This window comes from Trachypithecus francoisi, unplaced genomic scaffold, assembly GCF_009764315.1.
Source record: "Trachypithecus francoisi isolate TF-2019V2 unplaced genomic scaffold, Tfra_2.0 Lachesis_group5, whole genome shotgun sequence".
NCBI lineage: Eukaryota > Metazoa > Chordata > Mammalia > Primates > Cercopithecidae > Trachypithecus > Trachypithecus francoisi.
The window spans coordinates 62,002,285-62,019,766 of record NW_022681470.1 but is presented as its reverse complement, the minus strand read 5'-3'; the positions used below and the strand labels follow the sequence as shown (position 1 = coordinate 62,019,766).

Below are 17,482 nucleotides of genomic sequence, written 5' to 3'. Positions count from 1 at the left end.
AGACAGGTGTAAGAAATTATAAAAGTATTAATTTGGGGAACTAATAAATGTCCATGAAATCTTCACAATTTATGTTCTTCTGCCTCGGCTTCATCCAGTCCCTCCGTTCAGGGTCCCTGACTTCCAACAACATCACTCGTTTGTCAGTAAGAGAAGGGTCAAGAGCCTGGGCTCTGAAGTCAGACTGCCTCGGGCAAAATACTACTTAAACTGAATTTCCTCATCTGTAAAATAGGGATAATAATAGTACCTGCTTTTTAGGGTTGTGGGGAGTAAGTGAAATAATTTATGTAAAGCACTTAGTATATATGCCTAGGCCATAATAAGCACTAAGATGTTAATTTCCATTATGATTATGACTGATTTTATCTATTCTGAATTTCTAGATAGGAGCTCCTTAAGAATAAAGATTTGACGTTTTATCTAACACAGGGCTTTATAACATAGTAAGGTTTGTGCGGGTGAATGCTTAGGATGCTCAGTTGGCACTGCCAGTGAGTGAGTAATGCCACAGATTATTGACTCCTGAGACACTTGATGGTGCCAGGAATCAGGGGATTGGGAATGAGGTTGGTTATCTAGTTTGAAAGTGCTGGTCCTCACTTTTGTGATATTAGATAACTTGCATGCCTAATGTGTTTTAGGAGGACCTCCAGGGAAGCAGAATGTTCTAGATTCTAGGGTTACCTTCTGTCAAACCTTCCCAGATTTCCACATCAATTGTTCCTCCTTCCCATATCCTGAGCACATTACACATACCATTACTGTATTAAATGGAAACTATCTGTCTCCCCAGTTAGACTCTGAACCTTTTACTGAAGAGCTGTTCCCAACTATTTCTGGGTCATTGCACTATTTTCAGTGCCTAGCATAGGGTGGAAATTCAGCACATATTTGTTAAATGATTAAGTGAACTGTTTGGTTTTCCTCCTTTCTCTGGAACTTCAGCTTATGAAAACCTTGAAGCTGCAAATAAAAAGCAGTTTATCACTTCTCAAACATCTCCTGTGTTTCTGTCTTGTCAGGGGCTGATGCTGCAGAAGATGAGGAAGTGGATGTCACCAGCGTGGACCCTATCGCTGCCTTCTGTAGCAGGTGAGCCGTCCCGGAAGGCTGGGCACCTTGGCTACTGCTGCTCCTGGTCTCTGGGGGAGTACTCCACAGTTCCCCGGCCTATCCCTTCAGTCCTGTCTGCTTATTAGCTAAAAGAGATAACTCATTTGGTGTACAAGAAATCCAATGTAGCCTTTCTTCTCTAGTCCTATTTTCCCTTCACTTCTCCCTGATAGAGAATTTTAAGGAACCACAATAATTTATTTATCCTGTTTATCTTTATCACCAATTTTATCAATTACATTGTCTGATTCTCTTTTATTCATCTTGGCTTTCTTAAAGTTCTAGATCCATACCTGTTGCTTATGCTTAATATAGGTGATAGAGGAAGGGCTCATGGTTTAAGCAACTATCTCCTCTTTTTTCCAATCCCTTGTCTGATCCTGCTCCAAATAGTGATGAAGAGCTGGAAGATTCAAAGGCTCTATTGTATTTACCCATTGCCCCTGAGGTAGAAGACCCAGAAGAAAATCCTTACGGCCCCCCACCGGATGCAGTCCAAACCTCCTTGATGGATGAAGGGGCTAGTTCAGAGAAGAAGAGGCAGTCCTCAGCAGATGGGTCCCAGCCACCTAAGAAGAAGCCCAAAACAACCAATATAGAACTTCAAGGAGTACCAAATGATGGTAAGAGCTGCATCTTCTCCCTCTGGCCTCACAGATGCCGCTCTCTGCTCCCCAGCTCAATCTGGTAATTTCCTGTTTCAGCGATTTTGCCTTAGAGGAATTTTCCCATGAGTTTATTTTATAGTGCTTTACAACTTTATAATGATTTCATCTGTGTTCACTTCTCTCTTAAAATGGAGAAATTCTGCCCTTCAGTACTTTGCCTAAGATGCTGCACTTTAATTCTTCTGACAGCCGGCTCAGAGTTTATTACACCATTCTTCTTTCAAATTTTTCCCCATAGAGTGGTTTTATTAGATGTAAAGTACTAGTTAGACTTGGACAATCATTTCATCCTTCCTGCCACCTTTTACAGTCTGACCTGGGAATCCTTTATTAGCATGTCTTGGGATAGGTAGGGGTGGATGGGGGTGTGCGTTTACTATTGAGCATCCTCCTTCCTCTTCTATGTTTTTTTCTTTTTTTTTTTGAGGCAGGGTCTTGCTCTGTTGCCCAGGCTGCAGTGGAGTGGCGTGATCTTGGTTCACTGAAACCTCCACCTCCCAGGTTCAATCAGTTCTTCTGCCTCAGCCTTCTGAGTACCGGGGACTACAGGCATGCACCACCATGCCTGGCTAATTTTCGTATTTTTAGTAGAGATGGGGTTTTGCTGTTTTGGCCAGGCTGGTCTCAAACTCCGGACCTCAAGTGATCCACCCACCTCGGCCTCCCAAAGTGCTGGGATTACAGGTGTGAACCACCGCACCCGGCCCTTCCTCTTCTCTTTTAGCTAACTGCGGGTCACATTTTGCAACTACATATTTTCCTGATGTTACTGATTTCTGTGTCTACTCTGTTTCAGACACTCTTTGGTATATATACCATTGCTGACTTTTACATCAACCCTGCAAGTTGTTTTACCTGCTTTTTAAAGGAGAAAATTTAGGCTGAGGTTACGTGTAAGAGGTTCTGTAACTTGCCTAAAGTCTCACAGGAAGTGGTGGAGTCAGGATTCTCATTCTAGTCTCTCTAATTCCAAAGCCCATTCTCTTTCTGCTTTCACATGCCTCTCTGTGTATGTGTGTGTGCGTGTATGTGTGTTCCTTCTTCTGGCTTGGTTTGATAGTATCAGTGCATCTTTCAGCTACTTGTTCAATTTAGAGTTACCGTGACTTGGCATGAACATGTAAGCCAGGGGTGTCCAATCTTTTGACTTCCCTGGGCCACATTGGAAGAATAATTGTCTTGGGCCACATATAAAATATACTAACAGTAATGATAGCTGATGAGATTTTAAAATTTGCAAAAAAACTTATAATGTTTTAAGAAAATTTATGAATTTGTGTTGGGCCACATTCAAAGCTGTCCTGGGCCGCAGGTAGCTTGTGGGCCACAGACTGCACAAGCTTGATATAAGCCATGTGTGCCTTTTGACCAAGCAACTATCTCTCATTTAATGGCCACTGTTTTGTAGTTACACAAATAAGACAGACTTTTCTCTTTATAATTATTAATTGATCCGGGACACAAAGCAACATTCTTTGCTCAACAAAGTTGTGGTTGGGGCAATGGGACTGGTGTCATGTGGATTCCTTTCCATGCCTGTCTGTCCTGCAGAAGTCCATCCACTACTGGGTGTGAAGGGGGATGGCAAATCCAAGAAGAAGCAAGCAGGCCGGCCTAAAGGATCAAAAGGTAAAGAGAAAGATTCTCCATTTAAACCGAAACTCTACAAAGGGGACAGAGGTTTACCTCTGGAAGGATCAGCGAAGGGTAAAGTGCAGGCGGAACTCAGCCAGCCCTTGACAGGTAAGGACACATTGGGAGGACTGTCTGGCTTGCTTCGTGGCCTTGCTTTGTATAGCCCTTGACTATATTTAACTGCAACATTTTTTCCCCCTCCCTTCCTACCATTTTCCCAGCAGCAGATAATCTCTGAATTTTAAGCTGCTGCTAAGGGCAGGCTAAACCAGATTTAATTCAGTGGCTCTTAACCTTGGGTCTGTAAATAGTTTTGAAGACGTCTACATTCCCCTGATGTTATATGCAAAATATTATGTGAATATTTTTCTGGGGAAGATGTCCATAGCTTTCATCAGATTCCTGTAGGAATTCATGACCCAAAAAAGGGTAAGAACCCCTGGCTTAATTCATTTCTTCATCCCTATTTGCTCTTAGGTTTTTTGTTTGTTTTGTCTCAAATGAAAGAGCCAGACAAGTAGCCAGAAATACAAGCTTGTTTTATATAGTCCTTGACTGGTTCACTGTAGCATCTTTTCTCTCCCTCTTCAGATTGTTCAAATTCCACAGGTAGTGCTCTCTCTCTCTTAGTAGTCCAGAAGCAATAATGAAATTGTTAGTAGTACCATCATGTTAAGGAAGAAGATGGGGTTTGTTTTGGTTTTTAATTTTTTTCCAGTATCTGAAAACAGGAGGAAATGACCAAAAAGACAGAAACTACAGTATCTGTGTAGCATCTTAACACCTAAGCCTTTTGATACATAATATTTGAGTTTTCTCACTTTTAGATTACTGAGGGATTTTTATTGGGGGACAGTAAACAATTTCTGTTTCCTACCAAATATTTGTGAGCCTAGGCTAATTGGTCTCTTGTTTAGAAAATGTTAAATTAGAATCCATTTCTGTGTAAACATGGGGCTTTGGAAATTTTTTTTTTTTTTGCTTTATATAGAAGCACTGCTTTAGTTAATACAGTATTCTCAATTTTTTTGTAGCTAGTTGGTAGACTCAAAGGTGGATTGATAACATGTCAGTGGTTGGTTGTGTTCAGGCTCCCCCTGACTTTAAAATTTTAATCTAAATGTGTTCAAATGTGATAAGGACTAGAGTGCAAAACAGAATTCTTTGTTTAATTTATAACTTACATGATTTAATCATTGTCTGTAAACATGAATTCTCTTACAGAGAAGCTGAAATAGACTCAGTTATTCATCATTTTGAGTATTCTACCTCAAGTTTACTAGATTTTAGACTTTAGTTTTTGATAGCCCAACACCATACCACTGAGTACCAATATTTTTTTCCCAACAATATTTATGGTGGTGCACTGATGGTTACCACCTCCACATTCAACCCACCTAAGGCTGTGTTTGTGTATATATACATATAATGCTGTGTGTGTGTATTTTTTTTTTTTTGAGACGGAGTTTCACTCTTGTCCCCAGGCTGAATTGCAGTGGCGCGATCTCAGCTCACTGCATCCTCTGCCTCCGGGTTCAAGTGATTCTCTTGCCTCAGCTTCCCGAGTAGCTGGGATTACAGGTGTGCGCCGCCATGCTCAGCTAATTTTGTATTTTTTTAGTAGAGATGGGGTTTCACTATGTTGGTCAGGCTGATCTTGAACTCCTGACCTCAAGTGATCCACCCGCCTCGGCCTCCCAGAGTACTGCGATAACAGGCGTGAGCCATCACTCCCGGCATGTTTGTATATATTGTAAAGTAGCCTGGAGCAGTCATGTGGGCCTTGCCAACAAAGATTGCAGATTGACTAGATGTAAATAAAAACAGTCCTTCCAAGCCCACTTCTTGCACACACTGATGCCACTACAGAAGAAACGCAATTTAAAGTTTAAATAGATTTCCCTGGCCCGGAGAGCTAAAATGTTTTAAGAGTGATTTAAAATGTGGCCAAACATAATTAATTAAAACACTTTAGGACAGTCTTTTTTTTTTTTTTTTTTTTTTTTTTTGAGACGGAGTCTTGCTCTTTCGCCCGGGCTGGAGTGCAGTGGCCGGATCTCAGCTCACTGCAAGCTCCGCCTCCCGGGTTTTACGCCATTCTCCTGCCTCAGCCTCCGGAGTAGCTGGGACTACAGGCGCCCGCCACCTCGCCCGGCTAGTTTTTTGTATTTTTAGTAGAGACGGGGTTTCACCGTGTTAGCCAGGATGGTCTCGATCTCCTGACCTCGTGATCCGCCCGTCTCGGCCTCCCAAAGTGCTGGGATTACAGGCTTGAGCCACCGTGCCCGGCCTAGGACAGTCTTATAGCTTCTTAAAACCTGTCTATCCCTAATCATGTGCTTTTCAAAAGGAAATGTATGGTAAATAAGGCTTACACCTGTAATTCTAGCACTTTGGAAGGTTGAGGCGGGAGGATTTCTTGAGCCCAGGAGTTCAAGACCAGCCTGGGCAACATGGTGAGACCCCATCTATGTAAAAGGCAACCAAACAAACAAGAAAAAACCTTGAGCTGGGTACAGTGGCTCATGCCTGTAATGCCAGCACTTTGAGAGGCCAAGACAGGAGGATTGCTTGAGCCTAGGAGTTTGAGACCAGCCTGGGAAACAAAATAATCAAAAAATTAGCCAGGCATGGTGGTGCACACCTGTGGCCCACCTAGTAACATAGGAAGCTGAGGCAGGAGGATCGCTTGAGCCCAGGAGTTTGATATTGCCGTGAGCTATGATCACGTCGCTGCACTCCAGCCTGGGCAACAGAGGGAGACCCTGTCTCAAACAAAAATAAAATCAGCCAGGTTCAATGACTCGTGCCTGTAATCCCAGCACTTTGGGAAGCTGAGGCAGTCAGAATGCTTGAGCCCAGGAATTCCAGACAAGCCTGAGCAACATAATGAGACCCTGTCTCTACAAAAGAAAAAAATTTAAAAAACCCCAAAAACCTCAAAGGGGCATTGAGGTATAGTTCCAAGACTTCCACAGAAGGATTACATCTATCTGCCTTTATTGACCAGCTGCAGTGTGGGTTGGATCTTTGTGGAGGTTGAAAATTTTGGGGAGAGTGATGAAACTGGATATCACAGATAATTCCATCAAAAGTCTGTTTTAGGGCAACCTGTCATGTTTTTATATGGGATTGTTTTGGTGCAGGAAGGGCTTCATCCAGTAACGTGGTCGTCTTGGAGGGCCCTGAGCAGGCTGTTAGATTGGTACCTGCTGCTGATTTGCATGTGGCCTATCACGACCACTGAGGGAAGCTCTGGCATTTGGATCTCATATTCTTCCATACCTTGGAGATTTTCAGTAAAAGCCACTATATAGTCATTGTAGATTTCCCACCAGGTATTAAGAAAGGAAATCTGATCCAAAACTTCTGAGGCCAAACCATCTTAAAAAATCACTCCAGGCCGGGCGCGGTGGCTCAAGCCTGTAATCCCAGCACTTTGGGAGGCCGAGACGGGCGGATCACGAGGTCAGGAGATCGAGACCATCCTGGCTAACACGGTGAAACCCCGTCTCTACTAAAAAATACAAAAAAAATTAGCTGGGCGAGGTGGTGGGCGCCTGTAGTCCCAGCTACTCGGGAGGCTGAGGCAGGAGAATGGCGTGAACCTGGGAGGCGGAGCTTACAGTGAGCTGAGATCCGGCCACTGCACTCCAGCCTGGGCGGCAGAGCGAGACTCCGTCTCAAAAAATAAAAAAATAAAAATAAAAAAAAATCACTCCAGTCTGAGGGTTGTATGTGTAGATTCCAGATTTTGGCCCCCTGCCCCATGGACAACTTCTGCATTTGAGCCAAATCATTCAAAGGCAGGATTATAGTCGTAGGCTGTGTTACTACCCAAGTTAGATGAATGACAACTGTTTGTTAATATCTGTAGTTGACCAGTTATTGTAGAAACTGTTCCTTAAACTGATTAGCCCTAACAAAGCTACCATAGTCTGTTGTCTGTTTTAACAGGAGAATATGCATTTCAAGGGAAAATTGGCAGACAGACCACTCTAGAGATAATCTGGCCATCTGGAATCTGGGGCTATAGAAAATTCTTTCCTGTCAAATAGCTTGTCAGTGTTGGCTAGCACTAGAGGGCCCACATTCATGCGGACATTTTTCTGTGTGAGTGAGGACCCACAGTGAAGCTTGGTGAGGGTAACCCTGAGCTTGGGACTTTTTGGAAGGACCAGGCTAACATAGTCTGCACTATCTATCAAATGCTTCTTAGTTACTTTAAATACTCTCCAGAGGACAGTCCTGAGACCAGAAACTTGAGATGTGAGCAGAATCACCAGCTTCCTAGTTGTCTGTGATTGCTCAAGGATTGCCCAAGAGGTAGGGCTCCTTGACAATAAACATCAGTAGTAAAGTGGGATAAAGATGTGGTCGGTTACATACATGTTCTAAAGGCCTCATGGGATGGTAGACTTGAAGGGGTTGGTGCACACCTGGGTCTGTTGGAGATGGCAAGGGCCAAAGTGAGCAGAGGTGGCACTTCTGGGAGTGGACAGGCACCATGCAGATTTCCCTGTCTTGGGCTGCGCTACACCACTGCCCTGGTGCCAGCCCATCACCCCAGGGCTCTGAACCACCTCCAAGTCACTTAACTGAATCTGGATTTTTTTTTTTTAATGCTTGGTAGTTTTGTTTTCCTTTTTTCTCTTTTTCTCTCCCCTCCCTCCCTCCTTTCCTTCTTTTCCTTCCTTTCCTTGTGAAGACTAATTTATGAATTCCTGCTAGAATCAGGGTAGTCTTTCTCACTCTATGAGATGTTACTAGCTAACCAAGGTAGGGTTTGAAATCTTGATTCAGTGTTCTCTTAGGCCGACCTCGATTGGGCTGCTACTGGAAAGTACCAATAATAGCTGGTCATTTTGAGCTGAATTTTCCTACCTATTACATTCCTGGAGATTTCCTTTATGTTGCAGCTAAATAATATGTTTCCTTGGGGGCAGTTGCTGCGTCAGGTCTTTAAATTGGCTGGAGTCTTCTGTATTGCTATTTCTGTGTATCTTATCTTGCTCATAGTACTGCTTGCTCTGGTTTTGATTTGTTGCCTGATGCCTCAACAAGCTTTTGTTTTGTTTGGTTTTTATTTATTTATTTTGTGTATTCAGAAGAACAAGGATTGTATAGAAACATGAGCTGCCCTCAGCTAACCAGTGTAAGGCAGCTCATTAGTCATCTTGAGTGCCCATTACTAATGCTGTTGATTAGTGATCAAACCACTTTCTCCTATTATGATTTAGATTTAAAATGGCAATGTTGTATTCATTTTTAAACGATTACAACTAAATTGGTCAGGGTACCTGTGGGAATAGTTGGTGAAAATTGCCTTAAAGTAGTTAAGGCATGATATTGAGTCTTGTGGAGTGGATTTTTCTATCTCAGGAGGTTTTTTAAAAATCAGTGCGGCCGGGTGCAGTGGCTCACGCTTGTAATCCCAGCACTTTGGGAGGCTGAGGCGGGTGGATCACTTGAGGACAAGAGTTCAAGACCAGCCTGGCCAACATGGTAAAACCCCATCTCTACTAAAAATAAAAAACAATTAGCCGGGCGTGGTGGTGGGCGCCTATAATCCCAGCTACTCAGGAGGCTGAGGCAGGAGAATCGTTGGAACCCAGGAGGCGGAGGTTGCAGTGAGCTGAGATCACGCCATTGCAATCCAGCCTGGGCAACAACAGTGAAATTCTGTCTAAAAAAAAAAAAAATCAATGCAAGGAATTCATTGTGATTTATGTTGAGAGAGATCTGGAAAACCGGTGCTAAGTAAGCTTTTAATCTGACTGAACTATGAAAAGTTTAAATTTGATTTTTAACAGCATAACATTCAGTAGAAAGTTTGTATCTCATGGTAACTTCAGTGTGTTCTCAGGCACATGTGAATATATTTTTATTGCCAGTTTTCATTTGTGCAGGAACTTTAAAAATCAAAGTTATATAAATGGGTACTTTTGTTTCATAATTTGGGCGATTATTTTTGAACCATTTTACCTTCAGGTGCTCTCCGCCATTCCAAAGGACACCTGGGAGGATTGTTTTCACCTTCTTCTCTTTTTACACTTCCTAGTTAATATTTCACAGCAGCTCATTTAAGGATGTCTCTCAGAGGTTGAGCAGCTTCTTGGAATAATCAGGGAAGTGTTCATTTCATTTTACTATTCAGGATATTATTTATCAATCATCGTTGGTGTGTAGCAATGTGGACAGTAGCTCTCATGAACATTTCACCGTTTTTGGGATTCTAAGGTGATAAGTATGTCACTTAAGGAACTGTGGTGCTGGGAGAAGGGTTTCCTGTTCACTTGTTAATCATTTAGTGACTAATCAATCTTTAAATATATGAAGGGTTGAAAGGTGTGGTACCCTAAAATTTCTTCTCTACTTACTGCACTTTTTGGAATGTTAAACATTATTTATTAGCACCTTAGGGCATGGTTAGCAGCTTAGAAAAAATGTAGAACTCTGATCATTTTGCTTTTCCCCCCACCCTTTGGGACAGTACTGAGGAAAGTATTGGGGTGGGGGGTTTTGGATTTGGATTGTTTGTTCAATAAAGAGTAATTGGGAGTTGGAGTTGGTTATGACTTTTCTTGAAAAGGGGAAATTTCATGGTCCACGTGTGGTTGTAATGCATCATCCAGCATTCAGTATTTCTGTTCTTACAAGTAACTGGTCTAAATTGAAGCTAAAAGAAATCTTTTTGTGTCTAATCTCTTTAGCAGGAGGAGCAATCTCAGAACTGTTATGAAGACCTTTGAAGTTCTTCATTCTTTCCCACTTTGCCATCATGTGGCCTCTGGACACTGTGGTCAGTCATTTGAAAATTGACTTTAATTTAAAACAAAGGCGTGTGCCTCCCACCCAGGAGGTGGGAGGGTGAATTTTATGTTTAAATGAAGAAGTGAATTATGGAAGAAGAGTATACGACCTTCCCTTCCCTTTCAAGCATAAGTCCAAATAGACTCTCAGGAATGAAGATTTGTGAAGACATCAGATAAGAATTTTGACTCATTTAAACTTTGATGCCTAGTTACGTTGCTGGAGAAAAAATACCTGTGTTTTGCTCATCTAACTGTATTGTACCCAGCGTCATTTTGACCTGTCATTTCCTATCTCCCATTTGCCTTCTGTCCTCAATGCATGTCCTCGAGTGACTTCTTATCTGAAATTTTGCTACTGGTATCCTAGGAAAACTTTTGTTGCATACTCTCATTTTAAACTTCTCCTCTCCCCTAATACCTCCTATATTTCCATATTGTGTGCAAAGGATGGGCAGAAAAGAAAGTGCTTGAAAGATTTCGAATTTTCAGAAAGGGAACAATGAAGGCCCTCTCTTCCTCCCATACCACATTTTGCCCAAGAAGCCGGGCTGTAACAATTCAGGGTTTTCCCTTGTTTTCCTCTCATTGCATGTTTCTCTCCAATCTTGGTTCATTGTCATTAATCATGGTTTTTGAAGATAGCTAGTTTTATCCATCTCCAGCAATGAATCATCAATAGTTTATATTGCTTTACCTGTGTTGGCTTCCAGAGATGGAAACAAACCCAGGTGTCTCTCAACAAGCTACTTTTTTACTGGGTTGGGGGAATCTATGCAAGGAGTAAAGTAAAACCATCCAGAATCAAAGCAGCAAACCACATAGTTCAAATCAAAGATCAAGGTGAATTTTTTGTATCACTGCCTGTGGAAAGCTAGCCTCATCAGTCATTGCGTTTTTTCCCTTCCTGTACCTGTGCTCCTTTTTCTTACTGTGTTTTCAGTCACTTCCTTTCTGTGAAAGGTTGCTTAGCTTTTTTTTTTTTTTTTTGACATTTGTTGTTCTTTATATAAAAATAGCAGATTGGATAGATGTGTACGTTTGATGTTTGAAATTCTCTGAAAATCCCATTAGGAAACCAGGTGTGAAAAGGGCTCAGTAGCTTCTCTGAGTGGTGTTTTTAGCTGACTGGAAGTGCTTAACCTGGATTGTCTTTTTTTATCAGTATTTTAAAAGGAGAATTTAAATACTGTGCTTACTGTGAAATATATCAGTTGGTGAGCCGGGCGCGGTGGGTCACTCCTGTAATCCCAGCACTTTGGGAGGCTGAGGCGGGTGGATCACCTGAGGTCAGGAGTTCGAGACCATGCTGGCCAACATGGTGAAAGCCTGTATCTATTTAAAAGACAAAAATTAGCTGGGCGTGGTGGCACATGCCTATAATCCCAGCTACACCGGAGGCTGAGTCACGAGAATCACTTGAACCTGGGAGGCAGAGGTTGCAGTGAGTGGAGATCGCACCACTGCCCTCCAGCCGGGATGACAGAATGAGACTCCATCTCAAAAAAAAAAAAAAAAAGAAATATATCAGATATGTCAGTTGGTGGATGCTCCTATAGGTAACCAAACACATTGATTACCTTTTAGATTTTAGGATAGAAATCAAAGTAGAGCACGTCAGTAAGGGCCTCTTTGTCTCACTCCATCATTTGGAACCAGTATATTCAGTAGTCGAAGAAAGAGCTCTCCCTGAGTCAGTTGCAAAATGTCTATTTTTAGATGCAGCTACTTTTTTCTTACTCGTTTTGAGACTGCCATGAGTTAGACCAGTGGTTGAGATGAGTAGGTGGCTCACTAGACATGTTTTTGTTTTGCAGACATTATATCCATTCCAGTCCTCTGCACTATACACTGCAGCAGTATGCATAGTATGAGACTTAGAGGGTTTCTGCCATATTTCCATGTGTGAAGTAACTTGGTTTCCTCTGCCTGTGCATTTGGATGTTTGTGCTATGTCCACCTCCTAAACTGGCTACTGAGAAAATCATCTTCAGCCCTGTCAAATTGTCTCTGGCGGTAGCTCCTAATAATTATTTATGTTTTTGGAATTTTTTTTTCAACTTTTAAAACCTTCTATCCATTTCAATTTGAATTATTTGATTTGTACAATATATGTATATTCTCTTCCTTTTTGTCATCCCTGCCCTGCCACCCCCAAAATTTTGTTTTTAAAAATATTCTGGGCTGGGCGTGGTGGCTCACACCTGTAATCCCAGCACTTGGGGAGGCCGAGGCTGTTGGATCATCTGAGGTCAGGTGTTTGAGACCAGCCTGGCCAACATGGTGAAACCCCGTCTCTACTAAAAATACAAAAATTAGCTGGGCGTGGTGGCGGGCGCCTGTAATCCCAGCTACTCAGGAGGCTGAGGCAGGAGAATTGCTTGAACCCAGGAGGCGGAGGTTGCAGTGAGCCGAGATTGTGCCACTGCACTCCAGCCTGGGTGACAGAGCAAGACTCCATCTCAAAAAAAAAAAAAAAAAAAAAAAAAAAATTCTGTAGTTTTGTACAAGATGAGACTTAGCCTTGGGTACTTCTTGCTGAAGCTTTAATGCTTTGTAAATAAAATCGGATGTTTATTAAAGAACAGGTGTAGATGTTTATTTGTAAACACTGCTCACTTCTGGAACTTTCTGGCCACTTTGTTTTAGTACAAAGGAAAATGTGGTTTCCTGTGTTGATACTAGATCTTTCGGGGTGGAAAGATAGATCTGGATGGGGTAGGGAGTGGACAGGTAGTCTAGATTTCTGCCTCTAGATGAGATTATAAATAAATGATGCAAGCAGAAAAGTTGTTGATCAAAAAGGTCATCTAGTAATGATCTGTCTTCCAATTACTTAACTCAGTATAGTTTTGTAATTACTCTGAAGAGGCCGTAGGACTAGGCATTCTGGAGGTTACAAAAATGCATGCTAGGAAGTTCCTGCCTTCCAAGGATCTTTCTTCAAGTCTACGTAAGTACGGTTAAATTCTTATTAGCCTTTTTTTTTTTTTTTTTGAATGAAGTAGCTTTAAAATTATATGCTCATTGTCTCCTAAAGATAAGATGTTTCACAAAGTCTATGTAAGTCTTTGATTTTAATGTCAAATTTGAGGGTCTACTTATTAATCTTCTATGTGATTGAGAACTCCATCTTTGACATCATAGCTGTTTCATAGCAACCTTGACCTAAGTGAATGATGAGCTCTGTTCTGTAGGGTAAAGGGAGTAGGCCAAGAGTCAGGGAGCATCACGCATCCTCTCACTCAAAATATATCTTTGGTATCCTTGGGAAGAAAGAGTGCCTAAAAAGGGGAGAGAAGCTGCCTTTGACATAACCTTAAACATTCTGATTTGAAATGGTCATCTTGGCCCTTGTCTTTATGAACTTCCATTTCTATTTAAAATACCTTACACATTGAACAGTGTTTTACACTTCACAAAATGTTCTCACGTACAGTATATCATTCGATGCTCTAAGTGACCTTCCTCAGATAGGCAAGGAGGTCTGAAGTTACAAAGGAGGAAACAGAAATTCAGGAAGGGTAAGTTACTTGCCTCCCAGTCCAGAGTTCTTAATCCTTTTTATAGGAGGTTTAGGAGCATTGAAATAATTCAAGTTAATCTTCCTTTTTTTAGACTTTAGTATTTGTTTTTATTTGGTGACATTTAACTGGGGCTTTTGAAACCCTTAATTTAGATCCTAGTTTATAGAAGGTAAGGGTAAGGGTGAGGAAGAGCGTAACTTCATTATGCATTTGAGGTAATTTGGAAATTTACTTCAATTTCTGAAGTCTTTTCTTCTTTGTCTTCCCAAGAGGTGGATTTAAAGTCATTAAAAGAACACGAAAACGGCCAGTGCGGTGGCTCACGCCTGTAATCCCAGCACTTTGGGGGGCTGACGTGGGTGAATTGCTTGAGCTCAGGAGTTGGAGACAAGCCTCAACAACATGGTGAAACCCCGTATCTACAAAAATAGAAAAATTAGCCAGGTGTGGTAGCCTGCACCTGTAATCCCAGCTACGTAGGAGGCTGAGGTGGCAGGATGACTTGAGCCTAGGAGGTTGAGGCTACTGTGAGCTGTGATCGTGTCACTGCACTCCAGCCTGTGCCTGTGTTGACAGAGTGAGGCCCTGTCTCAAAAAAAAAAAAAAAAAAAAAAGCAATGAAAAGAATGAAGACTGGTAAGGTGGTTATTTTATTAACAACGATAGATAGTAAAGCAACACCATTATGTTTTTTTCCTGCCTTGTGGCATCTGTTTATAAGGACTGGACTTTTATTTATTAAGTTGTGTTGTTTTATTGACAATACATGCATCGTTATCTTTTGACTTTGAAGGATATCTCATGTCAAAGGAATCAAGTTGTGATTTGTAGAGGATTCAGCTGGAATAGCTTGTGGGTGCTGGCTAAGGGTGGCAAAATGCCTACCGAGACATGAAGATTTTGGCCACTAGTTTTGCACTTGGGAGCCTGGGGTTGGCCTTCTACCTGCCTTTGGTGGTGACTACACCTAAAACACTGGCCATCCCTGAGAAGCTGCAGGAAGCTGTGGGGAAAGTTATCATCAGTGCCACAACCTGTACGGTCACTTGTGGCCTTGGCTATAAGGAGGAGACCGTCTGTGAGGTGGGCCCTGATGGAGTGAGAAGGAAATGTCAGACTCAGCGCTTGGAATGTCTGACCAACTGGATCTGTGGGATGCTCCATTTCACCATTCTCATTGGCAAGGAATTTGAGCTTAGCTGTCTGAGTTCAGACGTCCTGGAGATTGGACAGGAAGCTTTCCGGTTCACCTGGAGACTTGCTCGAGGTATCATCTCCACTGACGACGAGGTCTTCAAACCCTTCCGAGCCAACTCTCACTTTGTGAAGTTTAAATATGCTCAGGAGTATGACTCTGGGACATACCGATGTGATGTGCAGCTGTTAAAAAACTTGAGACTTGTCAAGAGGCTCTATTTTGGGCTGAGGGTTCTTCCTCCTAACTTGGTGAACCTGAATTTCCATCAGTCACTTACTGAAGATCAGAAGTTAGTAGATGAGGGATTGGAAGTTAATCTGGACAGCTACTCCAAGCCTCACCACCCAAAGTGGAAAAAGAAGGTGGCGTCAGCCTTGGGGATAGGAATTGCCAGTGGAGTGGTTGGTGGTGTGTTAGTGAGGATTGTCCTCTGTGTGCTGAGGGGGGGCCTGCAGCAGTGACAGCCTCAAGAACGTAACAGCCTTGCTCCTGAAGATCTGGCTGCCCAGGAAGCCAAGCTAGCTTTTTAGGGGAGTGTTCTGGCTGCTGGTAGTGGATCAGCTTAGAGGGAAGGCTCCCACGGCCAAAAGAATGAGTGGGAGAAATGGAGGGGACAACCTCCTGGGAGCTATGGGCAGTAATCTAACTTCCTTATGTCCCATGGATCTCTTCCTGATCGTCCCTGCCCATTGGGTACCCAGGAAACTGCAAGCATTGCCTGTGTTCCTGGAAGAGTTCAAAGAAGCTTGCATTAATTTTCTACCCTTTATAACTTGGATGCCTCCCTGCCTCCATTTCCCCTCTTCTGAGCTGTGTATTCATGTAGAGGGATGTATTCAGATTTTCTAATGAACATTTTTTTCTTCAATAAAAGTAATTCACAGTAGCTGTATGGAGACGTAACTTTTTCTTTTCTGCTCTTTAGTTTCTTGTATTTGTTTAAATTGTCCCATAATCAGTCTGGCTTCATTTTCCTCAGGTATCTTAGAATAGACATTAAACAAATTGTCTGCTTTTGGGGGCAGGGCGTGCAGTGCTTAAGCCTACGACAGGGGTTGTTAGTAATGACATCCGGCTCAGGTGTGTAACAGTCACTGAATATTAACAAATTGCCTGTTCTGCCCAGGTAAATCCCGTTTGGTATTAATTGAATTTTTTGGCAAAACACTAGATTCTTCACCTGGCGGGTTTCCCCTTACTCAGACAGCACCTTGGCTTGCCTCTGCTCCAGTCCTTTTAGCTCTTTCAGTGCCCTGAAGCTTGTATTCCTGGGAAGGTCAAGTATTGGTTTCTTACAGCAGCCAAGGCCCCCACGGGAGGATTAGTACTTTGATTCCTCCATAGGAAATCCAGTCTTAAGACTCCAAGGCCATTTGGACCATGTCTGAGATAATTGGCTTGTGGAACCATCAGGGAAAGGCTCTTGGCCAACTGAGCTACTTCTTTTTTCTTCCTCTCACTTTTCTCTGGCTACAGGAGGTAGCACAAACCAAAGACCAGTGATTCTCTAGACATGTGTCAGAATCATCTGGATGATCTTGTGAAAAATAAAGTTTCTTGAGCTCTAATCCAGGCATTGCCAACTCAGTTTAAATTATAGTCAGAGGATCTCTATTATTTCTTTTACGTTTAACTTGTAAAAATTTCAAACCCATAGAAAAGCTGAAAGAAATGTTTGGTGACCATCCATAGACCTTTTACCAAAATTCACCAGGTAGTAACATTTTGTCACAATTATCTTTCTCAATAAAGATTGATTTTGCTAAACCATTTGAAAGCTAGTCACAGACATTGCAACTCTTTACTCTTAAACCATGTATGCATCTCCTAATAAAGATGTTTCCTCTGTAACCACAGTATCTTTATCACACTAAGAAAATTAATTTCTGGGCCGGGCGCGGTGGCTCAAGCCTGTAATCCCAGCACTTTGGGAGGCCGAGACGGGCGGATCGCGAGGTCAGGAGATCGAGACCATCCTGGCTAACACGGTGAAACCCCGTCTCTACTAAAAATACAAAAAACTAGCCGGGCGAGATGGCGGGCGCCTGTAGTCCCAGCTACTCGGGAGGCTGAGGCTGGAGAATGGCGTAAACCCGGGAGGGGGAGCTTGCAGTGAGCTGAGATCCGGCCACTGCACTCCAGTCCGGGCAACAGAGCAAGACTCCGCCTCAAAAAAAAAAAAAAAAAAGAAAGAAAATTAATTTCTGGCTGGGCATGGGGTGGCTCACGCCTGTAATCCCAGCACTTTGGGAGGCTGAGGCAGGCAGATGACGAGGTCAGAAGATCGAGACCGGGGCCGGGTGCGGTGGCTCAAGCCTGTAATCCCAGCACTTTGGGAGGCCGAGACGGGCGGATCACGAGATCAGGAGATCGAGACCATCCTGGCTAATACGGTGAAACCCCGTCTCTACTTAAAAATACAAAAAACTAGCCGGGCGACGAGGCGGAGGCCTGTAGTCCCAGCTACTCGGGAGGCTGAGGCAGGAGAATGGCGTAAACCCGGGAGGCGGAGCTTGCAGTGAGCTG

The 17,482-nt window shown here is 42.8% G+C and overlaps 2 protein-coding genes across 5 annotated transcripts in view; both read left to right on the top strand.

The window, feature by feature from the left end:
- Positions 1 to 12,813, top strand: part of RBBP5 (RB binding protein 5, histone lysine methyltransferase complex subunit) — a 38,719-nt gene extending 25,906 nt beyond the window's left edge. Inside the window, exons 11-14 of one of the 4 annotated variants that reach the window (XM_033195598.1) lie at positions 1,026 to 1,095; positions 1,510 to 1,739; positions 3,336 to 3,413; positions 10,136 to 12,813. In XM_033195598.1, coding sequence (XP_033051489.1) covers positions 1,026 to 1,095; positions 1,510 to 1,739; positions 3,336 to 3,413; positions 10,136 to 10,161 — 404 coding nt within the window. In that variant the 3' untranslated portion in view covers positions 10,162 to 12,813. Of the gene's footprint in view, positions 1 to 1,025; positions 1,096 to 1,509; positions 1,740 to 3,335; positions 3,528 to 10,132 lie in introns of all 4 variants that reach the window. The other 3 variants (XM_033195597.1, XM_033195596.1, XM_033195595.1) reach the window with 3 other exon arrangements.
- A 158-nt stretch (positions 12,814 to 12,971) lies between these two features.
- Positions 12,972 to 15,842, top strand: TMEM81 (transmembrane protein 81). The gene is made up of 2 exons (XM_033195599.1): positions 12,972 to 13,755; positions 14,552 to 15,842. The coding sequence occupies exon 2, from the start codon at positions 14,650 to 14,652 to the stop codon at positions 15,415 to 15,417; it is 768 nt and encodes a 255-aa protein (XP_033051490.1). The 5' UTR covers positions 12,972 to 13,755; positions 14,552 to 14,649; the 3' UTR covers positions 15,418 to 15,842.
- Positions 15,843 to 17,482: the final 1,640 nt, after the last annotated feature.

Excerpts from the sequence above, each read along its gene's own strand:
- TMEM81 (XM_033195599.1), top strand. The coding sequence starts at position 14,650 with ATGAAGATTTTGGCCACTAGTTTTGCACTTGGGAGCCTGGGGTTGGCC.